Source organism: Heptranchias perlo, unplaced genomic scaffold (genome assembly GCF_035084215.1).
Source record: "Heptranchias perlo isolate sHepPer1 unplaced genomic scaffold, sHepPer1.hap1 HAP1_SCAFFOLD_148, whole genome shotgun sequence".
NCBI lineage: Eukaryota > Metazoa > Chordata > Chondrichthyes > Hexanchiformes > Hexanchidae > Heptranchias > Heptranchias perlo.
Genome location: NW_027138733.1, coordinates 618,115 through 629,814, shown reverse-complemented (window position 1 = coordinate 629,814; position 11,700 = coordinate 618,115). Strand labels below are relative to the sequence as shown.

General features: G+C 45.8%; 1 protein-coding gene across 1 annotated transcript in view; it reads left to right on the top strand.

The window, feature by feature from the left end:
• Positions 1-536: 536 nt before the first annotated feature.
• The window catches only part of LOC137309122 (E3 ubiquitin/ISG15 ligase TRIM25-like), a 27,943-nt gene continuing 16,779 nt past the window's right edge, over positions 537-11,700 (top strand). The window contains exons 1-3 of the mRNA XM_067977414.1: positions 537-1,170; positions 4,052-4,147; positions 5,162-5,392. Coding sequence (XP_067833515.1) covers positions 610-1,170; positions 4,052-4,147; positions 5,162-5,392 — 888 coding nt within the window. The 5' untranslated portion in view covers positions 537-609. The remainder of the gene's footprint in view (positions 1,171-4,051; positions 4,148-5,161; positions 5,393-11,700) is intronic.

Sequence of the window (11,700 nt, the reverse complement as noted above, 5' to 3'; positions counted from 1 at the left end):
ATCTCTCTGAACACCAACAGTTAATAGTTTCTCACCATTTAAGCAATATTCTGTTTTTCTATTCTTCCCACAAAAGTGAATAACCTCACATTTCCCCACATTATACTCCATCTGCCACCTTCTCGCCCACTCACTTAACCTGTTCATATCCCTTTGCACAATTCCTGTGTCCTCCTCACAGCTTACTTTCCCACCGATGAACATTTTAACTTTTTCTGTATATTTTTCTATTCCTCCCAGAGAGCTCCTTCCCTTTCCTCTCTGGGGGATTTGTGAAGGTTATTGTTCCTCTTTATATCAGTTTTAAATCATTTGTTAAACCGTTTAGGGTCTGGTCTGAGCTGATTAGTTTTCGGTTTGTGTTTACTGAGCCCAGCTTGCTGTATTCTGGCTTCAGATTGTAAAATTGCAATCTTGTTTTTCTGATTTTTGTTTCTGAGCTGCTACTGCAGGCCTGAAAGGGTTAATCTTCAACCAAAGTGAGTCATGAAACTTAAACTAACTTTGTCACTCCTTGCACCGAGTGTTTATGAGAATTTCACTTCCTGCTCTGGTTCCTCTCTCTCTCTCTCTCTGTGCTGTGTGAAAACTCTTTCAGGTGCTGCAGGAATGGAGCCCGGAGCTTTCGAGGATGAATTAACCTGTGCTGTGTGTCTCCAGGTGTACCAGGACCCGGTGATATTACCCTGTGTGCACAGTTTCTGTTTGAAATGTATTGAGGGAGTTTGGGCCCAGACAGCAGGCCCAGAAGGGTTTGAGTGCCCTCAGTGTCGCCGGAAATTCAACCCCAGGCCCAGTCTGGAGAGAAACTTCACGCTGTGTAATATCGTGGAGAAATACAATCGCTCACAGCCTCCTGCTGATTCAGCCGGTGTCATGTGTGAGTACTGTGATGAGATTCCAACCCTGGCTGTGAAGACGTGTCTGAAATGTGAAGCTTCCTTTTGCTCCCGTCATTTAAAACCACATTTACGGAAAGAGGCCTTGAAAGATCACACCCTAATCGAGCCTACGGCTGACCTTACAGAGAGACAGTGCCTTGACCATAAGAAGGTCTTTGAATACTACTGTAAAGATGATGCAGAGAGCGTGTGTGTTTCCTGTACAATAACAGGGAAACATAAATTCCACACACTGCTGAGCCTCGATCAGGCACAAGCTGCAATTAAGGTGAGTGACACAATTCCTGATATTAAATACAGTGAGGGAGAGTTTTCCTGTTAATGATGAACATTAATTCGAACTGATTGCAGACAGTGCTGATTTAGCCCAGTGTATTCTTGCTGCCCTGGGTCTGGGTTTACGGCTATTTGTTTTTTGTCAGTCAGATTTGCTCCCTCACCTTTCTCTTACAGTCTGTCTGAGAGAACAGGGTGGGCAGTGGGAGGGGTGTGCGAGTGACCCAGGGTGACTGCCCCTCACCCACACTCAGCCCCACCTGGTGAGGGCATTGTGGAGCTCAGTAATTCACTGTTTGGGCACCTGTGAGAACTGGCACTCCATGGTATAGGGCTGTAGAGCAGAGCATGTTGGAGCCCTGTGTAACACTGGGGTATTCTCCATCTGACCATCAGGGAGAGGACCATCACCGGTGTGGGGAGTGAGGGACACCCACAGGGAGTGACTCAGGGGCTGGGGGGGAGAAACTGTTTCTCACAACAAGAGGGAATTAGAGTCATAGAGTCATAGAGTTATACAGCACGGATAGAGGCCCTTCGGCCCATCGTGTCCGCGCCGGCCATCAGCCCTGTCTACTCTAATCCCATATTCCAGCATTTGGTCCGTAGCTTTGTATGCTATGGCATTTCAAGTGCTCATCCAAATGCTTCTTGAATGTTGTGAGGGTTCCTGCCTCCACAACCCTTTCAGGCAGTGAGTTCCAGACTCCAACCACCCTCTGGGTGAAAAAGTTCTTTCTCAAATCCCCTCTAAACCTCCCGCCTTTTACCTTGAATCTATGTCCCCTTGTTATAGTACCCTCAACGAAGGGAAAAAGCTCCTCAGTATCCATCCTATCTGTGCCCCTCATAATTTTGTACACCTCAATCATGTCCCCCCTCAGCCTCCTCTGCTCCAAGGAAAACAAACCCAATCTTCCCAGTCTCTCTTCACAGCTGAAACGCTCCAGCCCTGGTAACATCCTGGTGAATCTCCTCTGCACCCTCTCCAAAGCGATCACATCCTTCCTGTAGTGCGGCGACCAGAACTGCACACAGTACTCCAGCTGTGGCCTAACCAGTGTTTTATACAGCTCCATCATAACCTCCTTGCTCTTATATTCTATGCCTCGGCTAATAAAGGCAAGTATCCCATATGCCTTCTTTACCACCTTATCTACCTGTTCCGCCGCCTTCAGGGATCTGTGAACTTGCACACCAAGATCCCTCTGACCCTCTGTCTTGCCTAGGGTCCTCCCATTCATTGTGTATTCCCTTGCCTTGTTAGTCCCTCCAAAGTGCATCACCTCGCACTTTTCCGGGTTAAATTCCATTTGCCACTGTTCCGCCCATCTGACCAACCCATCTATATCGTCCTGCAGACTGAGGCTATCCTCCTCGCTATTTACCACCCTACCAATTTTTGTATCATCAGCGAACTTACTGATCATACCTTTTACATTCATATCCAAGTCATTAATGTAGACCACAAACAGCAAGGGACCCAGCACCGATCCCTGTGGTACCCCACTGGCCACAGGCTTCCAGTCACAAAAACAACCTTCGACCATCACCCTCTGCCTTCTGCCACTAAGCCAGTTTTGTATCCAAAGTGCCAAGGCACCCTGGATTCCATGGGCTCGTACCTTCTTGACCAGTCTCCTGTGGGGGACTTTATCGAAGGCCTTACTGAAATCCATGTATACCACATCCACTGCGTTACCCTCATCCACACGCCTAGTCACCCCCTCAAAAAATTCAATCAAATTAGTCAGACATGATCTTCCCTTGACAAAGCCATGTTGACTATCCCTGATTAATCCTTGCTTCTCCAAGTGGAGACTAATTTTGTCCTTCAGAATTTTTTCCAATAATTTTCCTACCACTGATGTTAGGCTCACTGGCCTGTAGTTCCCCGGTTTTTCCCTACTCCCCTTCTTGAATAATGGTATTACATTAGCGGTTCTCCAGTCCTCTGGCACATCCCCTGTGGCCAGAGAGGTTCTGAATATATGTGTCAGAGCCCCTGCAATCTCCTCCTTTGCCTCACACAGTAGCCTGGGATACATTTCGTCCGGGCCTGGGGATTTATCCATTTTTAGGCCTGCTAAAACCGCCAATACCTCCTCCCGCTCGATGTTAATATGTTCGAGTATATCACAGTCCCCCTGCCGTATTTCTATGTCTACATCGTCCTTCTCCATAGTGAAAACAGATGCAAAAAATTCATTTAGAACCCCTCCTACATCTGCCGGCTCCACACACAGATTGCCATTTTTGTCCCTAATGGGCCCTATTTTTTCCCTAGTCATCCTCTTACCCTTAATATACTTATAAAACATCTTAGGATTTTCCTTTATTTTGCTCGCCAGTGTCATTTCATGGCCCCTCCTTGATCTCCTAATTTCTTTTTTAAGTATCCCCCTGCACTTTTTGTACTCCTCGAGGGCTTCCTCCGTCTTTAGCCTTTTGTATCTGCCAAAAGCCCTCCTTTTTTTCCTAATCCATTCTCGTATATCCCCTGACATCCAAGGTTCCCTGGAGTTCTTGGAACCACCCTTGACCTTTGAGAAATGCTGGTGTGACTGAGTCTGTCTCCCTTTCCCCTCGGCTGATTCCTGGAAATGGAGGAGCTGAGTCCGTGTGAAAATGCAGCACACGGTGTGTCAGTGTGAAAAGAAGCCGGTGTGTGTGGTCACTCAGTTTATACAGGGCAGGGAGCGCCTCTTTACTGAGAGCCACAGAAGGGAATATTTCTGCTCAGGGCTCAGACACTGAGAATCCCCCAAACCACTTTCTATCCACACCCAGTGGGGTCACTCCTGGAACGGAATCATTTCCCCTTTAAATCCCAGTTTGAATCCCTTTTGAAAACTTTCCAATTGCCTTTACAGGAAGAATTGGAGAGAGAAATCGAGAGGCTTCGGGGAGTCCAGCAGAATTGTTCCAGCAAACAGCGAGACTTGGAGAGATCAGAAGCTGAAATAAAGGTAGGGAAAAGTGGGACTGGATTTACTCTGGAATCTGCAGCCAATTCAGGACAAACTCTGGGAAATTCCTCCCCAGCTCCCTTTTAAAGGGTGGGAGTGACTCCAAACCCCCCACATGTTCAGGGAGTCTGTTCCAGAGATCGAGGACTCTGGTGTCTAACCTAACTCTGTGCCTATTGATTTTATACACAGACCCTCTGGTCCTACCATCCCGATCCATCTCAATACCTCACCCAACCAGTGAGTCCGATAATCCCTCCATCATTTTAAAAACCTCAATCCTGTCCCTCTCGGCCTTTCTCTAAATGACCCTCCCTCTTGGAGCTGTTAGCGTGGATGAAATGTCCATTGTATTCTCAGACTGCAAGCCAGTTCTGGAATGTACAAACTCAACACTTTCAACTGTCTTTCCCACAGTCACAGAATCCATTTTATTTAATAGTGTCCCTTTGTTAATAGAATCCATTTTGTTTAATTAAGTGTCCATTTTATTAGTAGTCAAGCGTTTATTTAAGCCTTTAATTAAGGTTAGTCTAATCTACACAAAGCGCATTTCAATGTGGTTTTAGGGTAAATACCACTGTCATGTACCCCTAAGTCACTTCATCGTTGCCTTTAATTCAACAGTCCAAAATCCACGCTAACAGAGCCGATCCTCAGAATTAAATCCATCAGACTACGTGTCATTCTGGCCACCGTCCTCTCCAGAGTCTTGATCTCCTTCACCAGGTGTGGGCACCAAAACTGGACCCATCACTCCAGGTGTGGATGGACCAGGTGGCAATGCCATACACAGTCTAAATACAGTGCTCTTTCTTTTAAACTCAAGGCTCAAGGCAACACTCGTTAAACTCTGTTTTCTCTCCCAGTAGACACCCCCCACTGCTCGTCTATCTTTAACGGGTGATCGAGTAGTGATCGAAACAAACTGTCCCGTCCCTGGAAAGTGCCGTGTGCTCAGGGTAAGAGCTGTGTGGAAGGGCCGTTTGTAATGAGAGTTGGTTTGGGTTTCAGACACGAATCAATGAGCTGAAAGGAAAGCTATCGAAGAGCTACTCTGACTGGAGGAGACAGCTGGAAGAAGATGAAGAATACGCACTGAAACTGATCGATGAGGAGGGGCTCCGAGCTCTCTCACAGATTAGAAGCTGTTCTGAAGCATTAAACAAGAGGATGGAACAGTTGACATTAATAGATGGAGAATACCAGAGTCTGCTACAGAGGGACCCTCTCTCCTTTATTCAGGTACATCTTCAATATAAACAGGGTCATGTCTGGGGAATGGGGCGTTTCTGTGAGGCTGGTGAGAGGACTGAATTGTTTGAAGATTGTTGGTGGGGCCCAGCAATGGTGCTGCCCCCTCAGCCCTGCCCGAGGAGTGTTGGTGCTGCCCCCTCAGCCCTGCCCCGGGAGTGTTGGTGCTGCCCCCTCAGCCCTGCCCTGGGAGCGTTGGTGCTGCCCCCTCAGCCCTGCCCCAGGAGTGTTGGTGCTGCCCCCTCAGCCCTGCCCCAGGAGTGTTGGAGCTGCCCCCTCAGCCCTGCCCCGGGAGTGTTGGTGCTGCCCCCTCAGCCCTGCCCCAGGAGTGTTGGTGCTGCCCCCTCAGCCCTGCCCCAGGAGTGTTGGTGCTGCCCCAGGATGGAGTGCAGTGAAATGTTGGATTATTCCCCATTCCTGTGACTGGCCCCACCTACTGTTATACACTGAACTCTTTACTCTCAATCCCAAATTCACGGTTTGGTTTCATTGGGTTTTGATTTGTTTGTTGTTTTAACAATCGAATAGTGATAATGGGGGAGTTCAATTATCCGAATATACACTGGGAAAAAACAGTGTGAAGAGCAAAGAGGGGGAGGAATTCCCCGAATGTGTTCAGGAGAACTTTCTTCAATATGTTTCCAGTCCAACGAGGAAGGAAGCAGTGCTGGATCTAGTTCTGGGAAATGAAGTGGGGCAAGTGGAGCATGTTTCAGTGGGGGAGCATTTGGGAAACAGTGATCACAATATCATCAGGTTTAGAAAAGTAATGGAAAAGGACAAGAAACAATCAAATGTAAAAATACTCAACTGGAGGAGGGTTAATTTCTGTGAGTTGAAAAGGGATCTGGCCCAGGTGGATTGGAATCAAAGATTGTCAGGTAAAGCAGTAAATGAGCAATGGGAGGCCTTCAAAGAGGAGATAGTTCAGGTCCAGACTGGACACATTCCTGTGAGGGGGAAAGGAAGGACATCCAAAGCTAGAGCTCCCTGGATGATTGAAGAAATAGAGATTAAAATGAAACAGAAAAAGGAGGCTTATGATAAATGTCAGGTTCATAATAGACAGTAATCACAGTAGAGAATCAAACAGAATACAGAGAGTGCAGAGGAGAACTGGAAAAGGAAATGAAAGGGGCAAAGATAATGGGGGTGATTTTAATCCCCAAGAATGGGTGGGTTGGGGGCGGGTGGGAGTTGAAAATAGTTATCTTTTGGGTCGCAACCGCAACATTTTCAGACTTTGCCTTCGCAGTGGGAAGCCTGGACTTTTACCGCCCACATTAAACCCAGAAGTGAAGCCAGGTTGCAGTTGCGACCCAAGAAACAACTATTTTCACCTCCCACGCAACCCCAACCCACCCGTTCTTGGGGGTTAAAATCACCCCTAATGTATGAGAAAAGATTAGCGGGTAACATGAAGTCTTTTAGAATCTTATAAAGAGTAAAAGGACAGTCAGTGGAAATCTTCTTGTGGAGGCAGAGGGCATCGCTGAGGTACTAAATGAATACTTTGCATCTGTCTTCACTAAAGAAGAGGATGCTGCCAATCTTACAGTAAAGGAGGAGGGGTAGAGAAACTGGAGAGGATAAAAAACCACTAAAACGGCTGGCAGTGCCCAAAGTAGAGAAGTCCGGGTGGGATGCATCCTAGATTGCTGAGGGAAGTAAGGATGGAAATCGTGGAGGCTCTGGCCACAATATTCCAATCCTCCTTGGATATGGGAATTTTGCCAGAGGACTGGAGGATTGCAAATGTTACACCTCTGTTCCAAAAAGGGGAGAGGGATAAACCCGGCAACTACAGGCCAATCAGCCTAACGTCGATGGTGGGGAAATTTCTAGAGACAATAATCTGAGACAAAATTAATTGTCACTTGGAAGAACATGGGATAATAAACAACAGCCAACATTAGCTTGGCAGCGGGATGGGAACCTGAGCGTAGATTCAGAAGGGAGGGAAGCAAAGCTGGAAATGGAAAGCAGAAAATTAGTGAGCAAGTTTGGAAGGCAGAAGAAACAAAGGCTAGAAAACAGACAACAAAGGAGTTTGGCAGTGCTTAATGGTGCATACTTCAATGCAAGGAGTCGAGTGAATAAGGCAGATGAGCTGAGGGCACAGATAGACATGTGGAAGTATGATATCATAACTATTACTGAAACATGGCTCAAAGAAGGGCAGGAATGGCAGCTCAACATTCCTGGTTACAGAGTTTTCAGATGAGATAGAGAGGGGGATAAAAAGGGAGGGGGGGGTCGCAATATTGGTTAAAGAAACAATTACAGCTGTGAGGAGGGATGATATGTTAGAAGGATCATCAAATGAGGCCTTATGGTGGAACTGAAAAACAAAAGAAAGGCAATCACACTGCTGGGAGTGTACAATAGACCCCCAAACAGACAGAGGGAGATAGAACAGCAAATACATCGGCAAATTTCTGAGAAGTGCAAAAACAATAGGGTAGTAATAGTCGGGGATTTCAACTACCCTAATATTAACTGGGATAGAAACAGTGTAAAAGGCATAGAGGGTAGAATTTTTAAATTGCATGCAGGAGAACTTTTTTAGCCAGTACATAGCAAGCCCAAGAAGAGAGGGGGCAGTTCTGGATTTGGTTTTAGGGAATGAAGCTGGGCAGGTGGAAGGAGTATCAGTGGGAGAGCATTTTTGTGGTAGTGATCATAATTCAATTAGATTTCGTGTGGTTATGGAAAAGGACAAAGATAGACCAGGAGTAAAAGTTCTCAATTGGGGAAAGGCCAGTTTTACTAAGTTGAGATGTGATTTGACAAAAGTGGACTGGAAACAGCTACTTGAAGGTAAATCAGTGTCAGAGCAGTGGGAGGCATTCAAGGAGGAGATAGTGAGGGTTCAGAGCAAATATGTTCCCACAAAGAAAAAGGGTGGGACTCCCAAATCTAGAGCCTCCTGGATATCATGGAGCATACAGGATAGGATAAGGCAAAAAAGGGAAGCTTATGTCAGATACGGAGAGCTCAATACTGCAGAAAGCCTGAAGGATTGTAGAAAGTGCAGGGGTGAAATTAAAAAGGAAATTAGGAAAGCAAAAAGGGGGCAGGAAAAAATACTGGTGAGTAAAATCAAGGAAAGCCCAAAGATGTTTTATAAATACATAAAGAGCAAGAGGATAACTAAGGAAAGAGTAGGGCCTATTAGAGACCAAAAAGGTAACCTGTGTGTAGAGGCGGAAGACGTGGGTATGGTTCTTAATGAATATTTGCGTCTGCCTTCACGAAAGAGAGGGTTGATGCAGACATTGTAGTTAAGGAGGAGGAGTGTGAAATATTGGAGGGGATCAATGTAGTGAGAGAGGAAATATTAAGGGGTTTTGCATCTTTGAAAGTAGATAAATCGCCAAGCCCGGATGAAATGTATCCCAGGCTGTTAAGAGAAGTACAGGAGGAAATAGCAGAGGCTCTGACCAGCATTTTCCAATCCTCTCTGGCTACAGGCGTGGTGCCAGAGGACTGGAGGACTGCTAATGTTGTACTGTTGTTTAAGAAGGGAGAAAGGGATAGACCGAGTAATTACAGGCCAGTCGGCCTAACCTTGGTCGTGGGCAAATTATTGGAAAAAATTCTGAGGGACAGTATTAATCGTCACTTAGAAAGGACAGTCAGCGTGGATTTGTTAAGTGACGTTCGTGTCCAACTAACTTGATTGAATTTTTTGAGGCGGTAACAAGGAGGGTCGATGAGGGTAGCGCGTTTGATGTAGTCTACATGGATTTTAGCAAGGCTTTTGACAAGGTCCCACATGGCAGACTGGTCAAAAAAGTAAAAGCCCATGGGATCCAAGGGAGAGTGGCAAGTTGGATCCAAAATTGGCTCAGTGGCAGGAAACAAAGGGTAATGGTCGATGGGTGTTTTTATGACTGGAAGGCTGTTTCCAGTGGGGTTCCACATGGCTCAGCACTAGGTCCCTTGCTTTTTGTGGTATATATCAATGATTTAGACTTAAATGTAGGGGGCATGATTAAGAAGTTTACAGATGATACAAAAATTGGCCGTGTGGTTGATAGTGAGGAGGAAAGCTGCAGACTGCAGGAAGACATCAGTGGACTGGTCAGGTGGGCAGAAAAGTGGCAAATGGAATTCAATCTGGGGAAGTGAAGAAGGTTATCTAGGATTGCAACGGGATCTTGATAAATTGGGCCAGTGGGCCGATGAATGGCAGATGGAATTTAATTTAGATAAATGTGAGGTGATGCATTTTGGTAGATCGAATCGGGCAAGGACCTACTCCGTTAATGGTAGGGCATTGGGGAGAGTTATAGAACAAAGAGATCTAGGAGTACAGGTTCATAGCTCCTTGAAAGTGGAGTCACAGGTGGATAGGGTGGTGAAGAAGGCATTCAGCATGCTTGGTTTCACTGGTCAGAACATTGAATACAGGAGTTGGGATGTCTTGTTGAAGTTGTACAAGACATTAGTTAGGCCACACTTGGAATACTGTGTACAGTTCTGGTCACCCTATTATAGAAAGGATATTATTAAACTAGAAAGAGTGCAGAAAAGATTTACTAGGATGCTACCGGGACTTGATGGTTTGACTTATAGGGAGAGATTGGATAGACTGAGACTTTTTTCCCTGGAGAGTAGGAGGTTCAGAGGTGATCTTATAGAAGTCTATAAAATAATGAGGGGCATAGATAAGGTAGATAGTCAAAATCTTTTCCCAAGGGTAGGGGAGTCTATAACGAGGGGGCATAGATTTAAAGTGAAAGGGGAGAGATACAAAAGGGTCCAGAGGGGCAATATTTTCACTCAAAGGGTGGTGAGTGTCTGGAACGAGCTGCCAGAGGCAGTAGTAGAGGCGGGTACAATTTTGTCTTTTAAAAAGCATTTGGACAGTTACATGGGTAAGATGGGTATAGAGGGATATGGGCGAAGTGCAAGCAATTGGGACTAGCTTAGTGGTATAAACTGGGCGACATGGACATGTTGGGCCGAAGGGCCTGTTTCCATGTTGTAAACTTCTATGATTCTACGATTCTAAGTGTGAGGTAATGCATTTGGGAAGGTCAAACAAGGCAAGTGAATACAAAATAAATGGGAGGATTCTGAGAGGTGTAGAGGAACAGAGGCATGTCCACAGATCCCTGAAGATTGGAGGACAGGTAGATAAGGTGGTTAAGAAGGCATACGGGATACTTTCCTTTGTTAGCCGAGGCATAGAATAGAAGAGCAGGGAGGTTATGCTAGAACTGTATAAAACACTAGTTAGGCCACAGCTAGAGTACTGTGTACAGTTCTGGTCACCACATTACAGGAAAGATGTGATTGCACTGGAGAGAGTGCAGAGGAGATTTACAAGGATGTTGCCAGGACTGAAGAATTTTAGCTATGAGGAAAGATTGGATAGTCTGGGGTTGTTTTCTTTGGAACGGAGGAGGCTGAGGGGAGATTTAATTGAGGTGTATAAAATGATGAGGAGCCTAGATAGAGTGGATAGAGACGACCTTTTTCCCTTAGCAGGGCAGTCAATAACCAGGGGGCATAGATTTAAAGTGATTGGTAGAAGGATTAGAGGTGAGTTGTGGAGAAATCTTTTCACCCAGAGGGTGGTGGGGGTCTGGAACTCACTGCCTGAGAGGGTGGTAGAGGCAGAAACCCTCAACTCATTTAGAAAGTACTTGGATGTGCACTTGATGTGCTGTAACCTACAGGGCTACGGACCAAGTGCTGGGAAGTGGGATTAAGCTGGATAACTCTTTTTCGGCTGTCACAGATACGATGGGCCGAATGGCCTCCTTCTGTGCTGTAAATTTCTATGATTCTTTAATTCTATGCTTTGTTAAAGGTAAATTGAGTCTGACTAACTTGATTGAATTCTTCGATGAAAACTTGTTCGCAAAATTGAAGCCCATGGGATTAAAGGGACAGTGGCAGCGTGGACACGAGATATGCTCAGAGACAGAAAGCAGAGAGTAGTGGTGAACGGTTGTTTTTCAGACTGGAGGGAAGTTTACAGTGGTGTTCCCCAGGGGTCAGTGTTAGGACCACTGCTCTTTTTGATATATATTAATGACCTGGACTTGGGTATACAGGGCATAATTTCAAAGTCTGCAGATGACACAAAACTTGGAAATGTAGTAAACAGTGAGGAGGATAGTAGCAGACTTCAGGAGGACATGGACAGACTGGTGAAATGGGCAGAAACATGGCAGATGCAATTTAACACAGAGAAGTGTGAAGTGATGCATTTTGGTGTGAAAAATGAGGAGAGGCAACATAAACTAAATGGTACAATTTTAAAGGGGGTGCAGGAACAGAGA